We start from the raw sequence: 14,129 nt of genomic DNA, 5'->3' as shown, positions 1-14,129 counted from the left end.
GACTGCACAGACAGGACAGGCTTGAGGGAAAGAGGTTGGGGAATGATAGCTGTTGGTGGGGGGAGGGAGGATTTAGGGTGAGGTGGGGCGGGAAGGGGTGAGGCAGGGAGGGAAGGAGCGGCAGGGGAGCCATGAGAAGCCGTGCCAGCCTGGCGCTTTTACCAAGGTGGGCGCAGGTGGCCAGGGCCTGCCGAGAATGATGTGTGGCTGAGGATGGTTAACCGGGAGCCCTGAACATAGCCCTGAACAGAGCCTTCCCACTGTCAGGTTTCACGTGAAGTCCTGATTCCAGCCATCGGCACTTTGGCCACTGCACGACTGGACATCATTTTTTTGTGCACCTCTGTGTACCGGACAAGTCAGTCCATCGGGGGGAGTCTAGCATTCAAATCCCCAAACTGTTTCAGCCTTCTCTCCGTCACTGCGTGATTATTTATTTATGAATCATTCATTTCTTTCTAATTAAATTAGTCAATTTATTAATTTATGTATTTATTTACTTAAAAGACCACAGAATCATCATATTTATTTATTTAAAATGTCATAGAATCGTTTTCTTTCTTTCTTTCTTTCTTTCTTTCTTTCTTTCTTTCTCTCTCTCTCTCTCTCTTTCTTTCTTTCTTTCTTTCTCTCTTTCTTCCAGTAAGCTCTCTGCCCAGCATGGGGCTCAAACTCTCTAGACCCCGAGATCAAGATTCTCACGCCCTACTGACTGAGCCAGCCAGGAGCCCCTGACTTATTTATTTATTTATTTTTAATACAAGGAAACATGTTATAGCAGCATTTGAGAACCTGGTACTTTAAGAAGTTCCCTGGGTGTAACTGTCGTGGGTAAGGATTCATTTCTGAAAACAAGTATCTGTTGATGTTTGGTGTGTGTCAGACCCTGAGCTGGAGACTGTGGTGGACAAGTTATAAACAAGGGCTTAGCTGGTTGGTCTGTGGGGCAGGGGTTGGATCTGGGTTGTGGTCTTGGCTCCAGCCTGATCTGCTGGGTGGGTGGCCTCGAGCAAGTCACTCAGATTACAGGCTCAGAGGTCACCTGGTGCAATGCTTAGGTTACCCAGGGGTGCACAGTCTTGGTACCCTGCCCTACCCCCTATGGGGGCTCAGAGTCCTTAAGTGCAAAGTGGGGCATTGGACAGATGACCTTGGAGCTTGCTCCAACTTTAATATTCTGCAACGCTACAGAGATGAGGAAGTTCCAGGCAGGTGGGTTTGGTGCCATCCCACCCGTGATCTCTGTTCTCCACCCTTAATACTGGGGGGAGGGGTAGTAGAGTCCAGTCCCCAGAAATGTTTCTCAAACAGATGCATGGAAGGAAGGAAGGTACTTGGGCTTCCTTGATGCTATGAAGTGGTCCCCAGGGGCATGGTTTGGTGGTGGGCCCTCAGTGGGATCCAACCCATTTCCCAGACTTTCTTTCTAGACACTGGGGTCACTCCAGGCTGCTTCTGTCTCCTGGGTGTACTCCAGTCTCCTGTTTGGATCTTTTCTCTCTTCTTCCTCACCTGACCCCTCAGTCCCTTGATCTCTTCTATTCTTCTAGTGGAAGGCCCGACCTCTTCTTCCTCTTGAGGCCATCTGTCATTTAGCTTTGTTCAGGGGTGTGCCATGTGGGGCTGGAAGAAGGAGGAAGGGGCTTCTAATCCTCCGGAGGGAGGGGAGGCTTGCTCACCGTTGTCTGGCCTGTGGGAGCATTGCTAGGACCAACTTCCTCATAGCATGTCTCTTGAGTGTTCATGACGTTGAGTCCCTGTTTGTTCTTGCTTTGTGTTGCATTAGTAAAGGCCCAGTCTCCTGGTTCTAAGAACTAGGTTGGGAGGCAGGGAGAAATAACCCTCCCACCATGTGAAGAAGGAAATTTAGGAATTTCTAAAAAGCAGAGCTACCCCACCCTGCTTGCCAGTAGTGGGAGAGTTTCAGTGGTGGCAGCTGGACGCCTCCCCCTAAGGGTCCTGTACTGGGTGGGGGGCTCATGGACTACCAGGGGGCAGAGACAGAATCTATCCCGGGGGACATCCCAAAGTTCCTGTGTCTGCTCCCAGAACCTCAAGGCAGTCTTTGGTGCTTTGATTTGTAACCGAACATAGGCAGTGCATGACCTGAGAGGAAGGGCCTGGCACTGCGCGTCTGGGGAAGGAGCAGGGACATGGGCTGGGCTTGGAAACATGTCACTTGCCCAGATCCTGGATGGAGATGCCTGGTTGGAGTGGGGTGGTGCCTGGTGGATGATTGCTGGGTTGAGCAAGAGAAGGGACTTGGACACCCTGTTTTTTGGTTTCATTTCCAAATCCCAGAGTGTCTTTCAACCAACGACGACAATAACACCTTTATTAACCTTGTAGCTTCACCTAAGCTGCCCAGCGCCTTCCTTCTCCGGTTACTGTAGGTGGATTCTTTCTTGAGAAGTTTCACACTCCTCTGTCCAGCATGGAAAGCATGGAAAGGGCTCTCAGGTGCTCCCCTGAATCCCCTCTCTTCTTCCCCATCCCCCCATCTCCTTCTCTGGGAAGGCTTCCTTGACTGACTCTCAGTGGTGGTTCAGGGCCATCCCTACCTTACCCCCAGCACCTGGAGTCCAGGTCTCTGGCTGCTTCCTCGTCTTGGGACGTGCTCAGATCTCCTGCTGGCCTGCGAGCTCTGAGGGCAAGGTCTGGGCTTCCTCTCCCTCGGGCTCCACACATGTTGGGCGCCTGTCCTCCAGGCGTGTCAGAATAGGTCAGCCGGAGCCGGTGACAGACACAGTCAGGCCTAGAGCATCTTGCTCCCCAAGGCCCAGCCCAGGCACGGGAGGGGATAAAAGTCTCGTGCTGGGGCCTTGGGGCAGAAACTCACACACCTGGATTATCCTCCGTCTGTCTGTAGCTGTGTGACCTTCCGTCTCTACCATGTCTCGCTCAACATGCCAGGCCCGGAGGGGCTTCGGCGCTCGCTCTGCCTGTTCTGCACCCCCAGGGGGCCGTGGCAGCCGGAGCAGCTTCAGCAGCAGAAGCCTCATTTCCTTTGGGGGGTGCAGAGGATCCTCTCGTGGGAGGGCTTGGGGATCAGGGAGAGGACCACGGGTATGGTTTGGGGAGGGCCGTGGTGGGCCCGGGCTTTCCTTGTGCCCTCCGGGGGGCATCCAAGAAGTGACCATTGACAGAAGTTTGCTGACCCCACTGAAGATGGAGATTGACCCCGAGTTCCAGGTGGTGAGGACTCAGGAGACCCAAGAGATCAGAACCCTCAACAACCAGTTTGCTTCCTTCATTGACAAGGTGAGGGTCCACTCAGGTAAGCCCCTCTCCTTGCCTGCCTCAGAAGAACCATTCTCGATGGATTTGGGAATGGGGAGGTCTGCTCTGCTACCACTTTTTTAGTGCTTCTGCAGCAAAGAAGTCCTTCCTGGTCTAACTGCAGGTTCTCTGATTATGCGGAGCCCCTGCTCTTCTATGGTTGGGGCTCAGGAACAGAGAACAGTCATCCAGCAGTGGACCCTCCTCCGTTAGCCAATCCCCATCATTTTGATGTGTTCAGAGTCTCCTGGGAGGGCACAAGGCTGCCCCTGCCCAGGCTGGATTGGGAGGTAGAGGAAAGGTAGACTGAGGGTCTGTGAGGTTTTCCTTGCCAGATCCTATGGCCAGGGAGTCCCCCAGGAGCCTCAGGGATCCTCTGCTTGGGTCCCAGGTGCGCTTCCTGGAGCAGCAGAACAAGGTCCTGGAGACCAAGTGGGAGCTGCTGCAGCGGCTGGGCATGAGTGACAGCCCCCCGGACCTGGAGTCTTTCTTTGAGGGCTACCTGGCCCGGCTCCGGTGGCAACTGGAACAGCTCCAGAGCGAGCGAAGGGCTGTGGACGCCGAGCTGAAGTCCTGCCAGGACCAGGAGGAGGAGTATAAGGCCAAGTAGGCAAACCCTGGGGTCCCATAGGGTCTGGGAGGGCTTGGATCCACAGTTGGAGGGCTTCCCCCATGCTGAGCTCCCAGAGACACAGGACAGTCCTCCCTTCTGCATCCCATTCCCTCTGATTCTCAGGGCTCCCCCAACGCCTCACCGTGGTAGGTAAGGAGGCCCCCCAGTTCCTAATGCCCGGGTCTGGAGAGCCTCAGTGCCAAGAGACCCAGCTCTGAGGGCCATGATTTGGGTCAGGGCTGGGAGGGGCTTCTTTAAACAATGCCTCCCCGGGTTTTTCCTCAATAAATTCCTGTTGAGCAGGCTGTAGGCTGAGGTGACTCAGATGTTCTCTGGTCCTGGTGGTGGAAGGGAATTCATTTAGTGGGACCATCCCCTGGTGTGTGTCATGATTCACAGCAGGGCTGTGTTTCCGGGTTCCCCACCTAGGTCACCTGGTGGTGTGGAGGGAGCCCTGGACCAACAGGAGGCTTGGGTTTGGTGACTGCGAGCCAGGGGTAGCTGGGCAGCCTTTTGTCTTTGCCAACCTCAGTTTCCCATCTGTAAGATGGCATGGGAGGTGGAGCATGTCCTGGAAAGAGGTCAGGAGACCTGGTTTTAGATCTGCTTGGGTGACCTAATTATTGATGACTTGGGCAAACCATGAATCTCTCTGACAAAAGCCAAAATGCCTGCTTTACTTGATGATTGTGAGCAGCGAGTGTGAAAATGTGTTGGAATGTGCCTGATAGACGTGATGGCAAGTGGCCTCATGTGGCTAAGTGGGCATGAGCTGAAGGAATGGAGACGGATGTAGCCAGAACGTGGCAATGACTTCCTGATGGGAAGGGCAGAGGGTCGGGCTGGTTATGTGTCCTGCTTGGGAGCGTGTAAGGGCAAGGGGTGCCCTTTCAGGGAGGCTGTGCTCAGAGGAGGGCCATGGGCTCTGATCTCGCTGCCTCAGACAGCATCCTTCTGTACTTATTTGACAGGTATGAGGAAGAGTCCCGCAAGCATGCCACGGCTGAGAATGACTTTGTGGTCCTAAAAAAGGTGAGGGTAGGAGTTAGCTGCTTCACTGGGACCCTGAGCCCCCACCATGCACAAAGCCCAGTCCTGGGCTGGGACCAGAGATCCTAAGGCAGGTCAGGATCCTAATGCAGGACACAATCTCACACCACCTGCAGAGGGCCCCCAGGGAAATGGGACACCTATGTAGACACAGGGGCCCCAGAACAAGATCTGATGGAAGGACCACAGGATGAGCTCTGGGAGTCACTGTGGGAGAGGCTGGGGAGGGAATGGAAGATGCAGAACTGGTTGAGAGTAATCAGGGAAGGCTTCCTGAAGGCAGTGTGTGTCAGTGTCAGGCAAAAGGGAGAGCAGGGCGAGGGGGGCTGGAGGAGGAATGAATGGGTCTCTGGGGACAGCTGTGGGTGAGCACTGGGCAGTGTGCAAACAGAACTCCTGAGCCAGAGTGGGAGCCACAAACAGGAGATGGGAGGACACGGTTTTTGTCTTCCTGTCCCCAGGATGTGGATGGAGTTTTCCTGAGCAAGATGGAGCTGGAAGGCAAGCTGGCATCTCTCCGAGAGTACCTCTGTTTCTTGAGGCAACTCAATGAAGAAGTGAGGATCTACCAAGGGTCAGCGGGAGTGGGGAAGGGGGCAGGGCAAGCAGGCTTCCTGGCTATAGTGGAGTGGCCAGGAGGTGACGCCTGGTTAGGGTGACTTAATTCCAGTCGTTCAGTCATTTGACAAACAAATACTGAGAATGTACCATGTGCATTGGTAGGTATTGGAGATACACTAGTGAATAACCAGACAAAAATCATGATGCTTGCTTTCTGTTGGGAGATAGGCGGTCAATTATAGACCTAGTAAAGGAGTAAATTTTATAATATGTCAGAAGGTGATCAATGCTATGGAAAACAGGGACAGGAGGCTTAGGAATGTGGGGGGAGGTAGGGCAGGTGGTAATTTCAAATAGGGTGGTCAGAGTGGCCTTTATTTAGAAGATAAAGCTTGAGTAAAAATTGGAAGGAAGTGAGGAAGTTAATCAGGCAGGTGGAACCAGAGATTCCGGGCAGAGGGAAGGGCCCCCAGTGGTGAGTTGGTGGTGAGTTGGTATCCTTGTGGAAGCAAGGAGGCCATGGGGCTCAGAGTAGAAGGAGGAGAGGGAGGGGCTGTGACAAGCAGTCAGAGGAATGATGGGGACCGGGTGATTTCAAGCTTGCAGGACATTTACTTTTAATGTCCAAACTGCAATGGCATTAGACACCACCTCCTACAACCCTCGTTTTCATATGAAGAGACAGTAGGGGACAGGACATACCCAAACACCCAGTGGGATGAGGGTTGTCCCCTGATGGAGTTCATGGGCAGGAAGTCAGGCACCCTGCCCTACTGCCTGGGGCTTCGGGGGAAAGGGAGTGGAGGTAGGTGGACACTGAGTCAGTCTTTCTTGCAGGAACTGGGCCAGCTCCAGACCCAGGCCAGTGACGTGTCTGTGGTGCTGTCCATGGACAACAACCGAGGCTTGGACTTCAGTGACATCATTGCGGAGGTCCGCGCCCGGTACGAGGAGATTGCCCAGAGCAGCAAAGCTGAGGTGGAGATGCTGTACCAGACCAAGGTGCCGGAGCTGGGTGGGAAGGATGGTGGGGGTAAGCACTGGGCAGGAAAAGGCTGGGTCTCCCTGCCCACATCCCAGATGTGGTTGTCCAACTCGGTCCCACAACCATCCCAATGGTTGTCCAACTCGGTCCCCTTGGGGAACCAGAGCTCCGGGGCTGGGTGGCATGGCCCACTTCCCATCTCTAGGAGGGGGGCAGTGCAGGGAAACCATGTGAGACCAGCCTGGACTGTTGCAAGCTCATCCCACTGTACCCCTGCTTCAGCATTTAACCTACATTCCAAGTGAGGGCTTGAGGAGGCAGAGAACTGGGGACATAGTGTTTCTCATGGTCCTGGGGTCAGAGGTGAGGGTCCTCTCAACCCGTGGTGTCATCTCTGTCCCCATCAGTACCAGGAGCTTCAGGCGTCTGCCCGGCTTCATGGGGACAGCATGAAGGAAACCAAAGTCCAGATCTCTCAGCTGCAGCAGGCGAGTCAGAGGCTGCAAAGTCAGATCGAGAACCTCAAGAAGCAGGTAAGGCTCCCGGAGCTCCCCAGGACACCCTGCTTTGGACTACTTTTGTGCCAGGGTCACTGCTGGCTTGGTGTGTGGGGTTGGTAACCATCTGGAGCTTTGGATACTTCGGGTGGAGAGAGGCTCAAGCCCACTTTGGAGAAATTTGGCCTCCATCCTACGACTTCAAGCCTGTGTGCATTCCGCGTTGAACAACTCCAGGGGGCACTGCTCACCTGTCTTCCATAGGCAGACATACATCTTGCTTTTGGCTCCTTGGGGGAGAGGGTGGATCCATATTTTTGTCTTATTTTCTTGTCTTTCCTTACTTTTACTCCTCCAGCTCAGCAGACACGCTAGGGTCAGGGGCTGACGTTCTGGGTCCCGTGTTGGGGAGGGTGAAAGCCAGGACAGGGTGCAGGTGAGACTGGTGGGGGGAGTGAGCGCTCCTCAGGCAGATCTTTGCACAGGTTGGAGGTGATGTTGTTGGGGCCTGTGTGGGCTAGGGTGGGGAGAGGAGGAAGGAGAGAATGGCAAGGGCAGGGACGGGCTTCCTTGCTCATCCTGGAGCCCTCCTGTCTAGAAGTGAAGGACTGTAGACTCTTCAGCTTTCAAGTCTCTTTGCACTCACTTCTGCCAAACCCAAAAAATCGGTTTTGGGATCGGGCGGTTTCTTCAAGCATTTCAGCTTGACTCTCAGGGCGCACGCACATGGCCCGTCCTCTCCCAGGCAGGATCCTCCCAGGAAACTCTCGAAGCTCAGGTCATTCGAAGACCAGACTCAGTCTCCACCCATCCCCACCTGTTTTCCTTTGGAATGTGATGTAGGACCAAGATGAAGGGGACCCGGTCCCATTATTCAGTTGGCTGCCACAGTGTTTTTGCCCATAAATTTGCATTCCTTACTTCGGAATTCCCTGGGGTGTCTGTTAAAATGCATATTCCTGGGCCTTTGTCAGACTAAGGGACTCAACCTCTAAGGGTAGCCCAGAAACCTACTTTCTGAGCTCAGTTCACCCAGTTGGGAGCATGCAGTCTCAGCCCAGCTGCCTGTACTTAGGAGGGCTACCACGTCCCCGTAGCTGGCAGCTGCCCAGCAGGTAGCTGGTAGCAAGGTAGTTTTCTTGCGAGAATCCCTCTTGGGAATGCAGTAACCCCCCTTACTCTTCCTTTTCCTGCACAAACATGATGGACTAGACTCCTTTGTTCCAGGTCCTGGCAGAGCCCTGCAGGCTGGGAGCAGTGGACCAGCTGTTGGTTTAGGGACGAAGCTCTGCCCCTCACTACGTTTCTGAATCTCTGTTTCTTCATCTGGAGAAGAGAGCCAATATTCCACACCCACAGGGCGCTTGTGTATAGAAGAGAACAGAATAATGAGGCTAGAATGGGAATAGAATAATGAGAGCCCTTAGGGAATGCCTTATTTCCTGATCCTGAGGATCAGTCAGCTGGATGGCCAGGTAGATGGGGATGTTGCTCTTGCTCTCCTTATGCGAGTTTTCTATCAGATCAGAGAGATAAGCGCAGAGAGGGTGTTTCTCTAACCCCAAACTGAGGCATATGGTTCCATATGCTTTGATAATAGGACAAAGTTTTTGAAGTGAGGTTGTTCTAAAATGAACAAGGACCTTGGCAACCCTCAAGATGGTGCTTGTTGATAATGCATCATGCAGCGGGGCTGGAAGAACATTAAGGGTCCAGGGAGAGAGAAAGTGCCTTAAGGAATGGGCTAAAGGATAGGTTTCTGGGGCTGCTGCAACACAGCACCACAGACTTGGAGGCTTGACACACCAGACCACGTGTTTGTTCTCTCAGTTCTGGAGGCCAGACCTATGGAATCAGGTGTTGGCAGGTGCACTCCCTCTGAAGGAGTGGGGGTTGGGCGGGGGAAGCAGGGAAATCCTTCCTTGCCTTACCCTAGCCTCTGGTAGCCTGAGAATCCTTGACATTCCTTGTCTTTCGGCTGCATCACTCCATCCCTGCCTCCATGGTCACATGACATCATCACTCTGTATCTGTCTCTGTGTTCTGTCATCTTTTCTAGGGACACTACTCATGGAATTTAAGTCTCATTCTATATACAGTATGATAGTTATCTTGAGATCTTTGATGCCTTACATCTGCGAAGACCCTATTTCCAAATAGGTTCATAGTCTGAAGTTCTAGGTGGACATGACATTTTTGGGGACACTATTCAACCCACTTCAGGAGTTAAGGAAACAGAAGAGGCAATGCTTTCCCTTAGAATGTGAGGAACTGGGGGAAGGGGGAGGGCTGTGGATAATTTTGGGCTCAAAAGATTGTGGTCTACCCTGGGCTTTAAGCTCTAGCCACAGTAGGTTCCTTGGGAGGCTGTGCTGGACTTGGAGCCACCTTCTGTCTCATCTCTACTCCCCTTCCAGAATGCCGACCTGCAGGCCACCATTGCCGATGCCGAGCAGCGTGGGGAGCTGGCCCTCAAGGATGCTCAGTCCAAACTGGATGAGCTGGAGGCCGCCCTGACAGCAGCCAAGCAGGACCTGGCCCGGATGCTGCGCGACTACCAGGAGCTCATGAGTACGAAGCTGGCCCTGGACGTGGAGATCGCCACCTACCGCAGGCTCCTGGAGGTTGAGGAGAGCAGGTGGGGACCTGGGAACATGGGAGAAATGGGAGCAGAAGATGGACCACCACCGAAGTGCTCTCCTTGCTGAAGGGGATTCTGAGACTTCCTAGCACTCTGAGACACCGAGGGCAACCTATCCTGCTGGGAGGGCTTTAAACTTGGGACTGTGGATTTGATCTGTTGAGAGGCTCAAATACCTGGGGGCATACTCTTTGCAGCCTTTCTGAGCATTTCCTCTTCTTTCTCTGCCAGGATGTCTGGGAGGTGCACCAGTCAGGTCACTATCTGTGAGTATCAGGGTGCTTGGGGAGAGTGGTCCCCATGGGGAACCAAGGACCATGCTGTGACCATGGTACATTTCTTGGCAGCTGTGGGCGGAGGCAGCGTCGTGTCTGGAGGAGCGGGCAGTGGCCTGGGGGCCACTTGTGGACTTGCAGACGGGAAAGGCAGCTTTGGGTCCAGCTGCTCCAGCATCGTGACCGGAGGCTCCAATGTCATCCTGGGCTCTGGGCAGGGTCCTGTTTGCGGCTCCTGCTCTGTATCGTGCTCTAGCTCTGGCTCTAGCTCCGGCGGCCACACCATCCTGAAGAAGACAGTGGAGTCAAGTCTGAAGACGTCTGTCACTTACTGAGTGACCTTGCAGCCATTTGTTCCTTGTGCCTTCCCGAGCCCTCTTAGCACTGCTCCCGCCTCCACCACCCACCTCCCTGCAAGGCCAGCTCTGTGTCCACTGCCCACAGCCTGAGCCAGCCCACAGAGGACTCTGCAAAAGTCAATAAAACCATGTTTGCTGCTGTTCTGAGTGTGTGCCCGGTCTGGTCTGCTCCGCACAGGGGTTTGCGTTTCATTTGCCTGCTCTCTGCCCCAGGCCCTGATCCACCACGCCCTGTCCTCCAGCCAACCAGCCTCATCCTCATCCGCAGCTCTCAGGTGGAGCTGGGGAACCTCTGGTGGGCTTGGCCAGTCGAGTATTGTCCTTTGTGGGGGAGGGGAGAGGCCAGAGACCCAGTGATCAGAGCCTGGGGGCCAGAACCAAGGGTCACCACCCTCACCCTCCTTACCTGCCCCTGGACCTTCATCTTTCCAGCTCTTCTGTGAAATGAAGCAGCACCCATTTCTCCCTGAGTGGGGGTGTCTTCCTTTCTCTCTCCCCTCTCCCATTGTTTCCCTCCCACAAATTTGATTGAGTGCAAGGCATGGTGCCAGGGCTGGGTTACGCTGGCAAGCAAGATCAACCCCATCCTGCCCTCCCAATGGGGTCAGTGTCTCTCTTTTTAAAAGAGGAAGCTCCACGCCCAGTATGGGGCTCAAACTCACAACCCTGAGCTCTGGTGGACTTGGAGGTAGGAAAGGTGCCCCTGGGTTCAGTCTCTCCCATCCCTTCAGTCTTCGGGTTCTCTAGCATAATGCCTCCTACCCATGAGAGCCAGATCTTCCTTCTGTAGTCCGTGGTTACCAGTGCCAGAGGCCAGCCTCCTGTGGCTCATTCAGACAGCCTGTGTTGGGGGATGGGGATATCTCGGGGGTCATTTCTTTGTGTCTTGTCCCTTCTTCCGGTCCCTTCCCAGTGGTGTGCTGGCTCCACCCACATCCGGGGTAGCAAGCTGGGTCTTGTCACGTCAGCCTCACCTCCTCTCTGAACTTTAACCTGGCCCCTCTCCTGGACAGGGGTGCCCCCAAGCAGGTTAATCAGTCATCACTGATGCTAAGCAATAGTTTTAAATGCAGGTTCCGAGGGCGTTTAGAGGGGGGGCTAGAGGGCAGAGATGAAGGTTCCCTGTGGCACTGTGCAGCTTCTCTGCCACTCCTTCAGGCAATTCAGCTCTGCCTCAGGCTTGCATCTCACCCAGAAAAACAGAAGCAGTGTTGCTGCCCAGCCCACTCCTCCCCGAAGGCAATTTGTGGAATGTCTATTACTGTTCAGGAATAACCAATGGGCATCTCACCCCTCATCCCAATCAGATCATCAGAGGGCTTCTTCCAGGCCTTCACTCTGCTCCCCAGATGTCCTCCATTTCCTCCATCTCCACTGATGTTTCAGTAGCTCTTCCAGCTTGTTCCCTGGTAAAATAACTGTACTCCAAGCTGAAGATAGCCGCTCATTCCTGTTCCTCCTTCTTCTCACGTGTGCACCAGATTTTTCTCCTCCTGAAAACCTTCCCTAATTCCCCAAGTCTGAATGTGCCAGGTCCTTTCTCTCCCTGGCACAGTCTGGCTACACCTGTTGTTGTCCTTGTCTGGCTCTGGTCTGGGATCCAGCTTTCCTATTAGTCTGGGACCCATGGGCAGGTTGGTCTCCTGCACCCAGGATGGGGATCAGTGGCTCAGCTGATGCAGGGGGGAAGTTTGATAAGCTCTTGGGGCTGGAATTCTGCCCATCCCCTTACCTCTTGGCTCTCACCCCATCACTGGGCCTGTGTCTGAACATGAGGCTGGAAACTTCCTCCTTCTTCTGCAGGAAGCTCTATAGGAAGCCAGGAGCATGGGCATCAGGGCCAGTTGCTAGGTGGGTGAAGAGGGTCACTTTCTCCACCCCACCCCTACCCCAGCTACCCATCAGCTCCTGCACTTGCTCACTTGCTCTTCCCGTCTTCTCCCTCCTACGTGGCTCAACTCCAAACTCCATGGTCTAGGCCACAGGAGTTTATGTCATCCCTCCCCCGTGTCCACCCTGCAATCAGCTTTAAGGGGAGGTTAGCCTTTTTCTCAGACTCAAGGATCTCTCCATCAAAAGTATCTGAGAAGGAGGCTTTTTAGCCTTCTGTAAGGGAGACATGAACTGGAAAGCCTATGGCCTAGGAACCAGGATTCCTGGGCTTGTATCCCAGCTCTGCCACTTACCAATAGTGTGACTTTGACCAAGCTATGTAACCCCTCCAGTATTCTCATCTGTGAGGAGAGATAATAATGCTGACCTCACAGGGCCGTGTGGGCATGGTGCCATTCAGGATCCCAGCAAGAGACAAAATTCACCCAAGAAAGTTCATTAGATGGGCTTTTAAGCCAGGAGCTCTTATGAGGTGTGGGCGTGGCTGAGGGAATGCAGAAAGGATGGAGGGGCCCTGAGGTCAGCAGAGCTGGAGGGGAGGAGCCAACCTCGGTTTGTCCAGGGCTGAGCTGTTTTCCAGGACGTGGGCCTTCCCGTGGAAACAGGGAGAACCAGGATGAGGAGGTCACCTGTGTAGAGCTGAAAAACAAGAGGAAGAAGTGAGTGACAGATGGAAGAAGCTGTAATCATGGAGGACAGCAGGGAGGAAGCCAGGGAGAAATGCCTGCCCTTCCTTCTACCCTCCCAGATCTCCTGTCACTGCTGCCCCAGCCTTGGCAGGCCAGAGAAGCCAGAAAGCAAGGGAGCAGCCTACAGGGGTCTAGGAGGAGGGTGACTGATCTGGGGTGAAAAGGAGGCAGACGGAGCTCACCCAGCATGGACATGAGATGCATTCCCGCACCAAACGTGTCGGCCCTGTCATGAGTGTTGAGTAAAGACTGACTGTAATAGTCATCACAGTTGGCTTAGGAAGTCCTACCCCTGAAGGAGGGTGCCCAAGGGTAGCAACTCTTGTCTTCACCCCTTATCTTTGCTATGACCCCGTATCCAGCCTGGCCTTAGGTGGGTGCTGTTGGGGGCTCCCCAGTCACCATTAGTCGTCTTGCCTTGTCCCTCCCACAGCCTGATATCCCCTCGGAGCTTGTGTCCTACCATGGGGGACCTGGGGGTGGGGGGCTAGGCAGGTGAAATTCTCTAGACACAGAAGCCCTTGGTTGAAGCAGCAGTGGAGGGGAGGAAACTGCTCCTCTTTAGCCACAGAAAGAAGGTCTGAACTTGGGTGTCCTGCCTGAAAGCAGAGAGGGCCTAAGGAGGCACTGTGTCTCCTCCCGTCCCTGCTTTGTCTGGGCTGGGACCCCGGAGCCCCTGCCTGGCTGGGAGGGAGCCTGTTTCCAAGAAGGAACTCCCAGAGTGAGCCCTGGCAATCTGTGCCACTATCTGTCACCAGCTTGCCCACAAAGGCTGGCAGAGAGTGCCAGGTCAACCTGTGGGGCTGTGGAATGTGTGGAGTCGACTCTATTCCCACCTCCCTGGCTGCCCTGACTCAGAGGGTTGACATCACTCTCTTCCCCAGAAGTCCCACTCCCGACTGTCTCCCCTTCCCACACACCAGCAGGGAGCGATAAGGGAGGCTGAGAAAGCGATCACAGCTTCAGGGACAGGAGACAAAGGTCAGTGGGAAGTGACGCTGAGTCCCAGCTCTGTCCTGGGATCGCAGGCCAATGTTTTTTGAAAGCACTTCCCCTTTCATAAAGGCAGAGGAGGCCCAGAGAGGTTGCAAACAGCCCAAGGACACACAGTTCGGTGGGGATATACCTCCCAGCCTGGCTTGCCCAAATGTCTTGTATCCCAGCTCCCAGCAGAAGGGAGGATCTGCTCTTGGGCAGTAAGGGACTAATTCTGTGAGTGCCCCTCACCCCATTCCTCATGGGCGTTAGGTTCGACTTCTGTAGCAACTGGGAGACACTTACAGTCTC

The 14,129-nt window shown here is 54.2% G+C and overlaps 1 protein-coding gene across 1 annotated transcript; it reads left to right on the top strand.

Annotated features, from left to right (window-relative positions):
* The first annotated feature begins 2,848 nt into the window (after positions 1-2,848).
* On the top strand, positions 2,849-10,236 carry KRT78 (keratin 78). Its single transcript, XM_044226539.1, has 9 exons — positions 2,849-3,261; positions 3,671-3,885; positions 4,864-4,924; positions 5,404-5,499; positions 6,341-6,505; positions 6,896-7,021; positions 9,403-9,623; positions 9,858-9,892; positions 9,974-10,236. The coding sequence occupies exons 1-9, from the start codon at positions 2,893-2,895 to the stop codon at positions 10,234-10,236; spliced, it is 1,551 nt and encodes a 516-aa protein (XP_044082474.1). The 5' UTR covers positions 2,849-2,892.
* The last annotated feature ends 3,893 nt before the right edge of the window (positions 10,237-14,129 follow it).

Source organism: Neovison vison, chromosome 12, assembly GCF_020171115.1.
Source record: "Neovison vison isolate M4711 chromosome 12, ASM_NN_V1, whole genome shotgun sequence".
Classification (NCBI taxonomy): domain Eukaryota; kingdom Metazoa; phylum Chordata; class Mammalia; order Carnivora; family Mustelidae; genus Neogale; species Neogale vison.
Note: the sequence above shows the minus strand (reverse complement) of the source record. Positions and strands in the feature narration are given on the sequence as shown.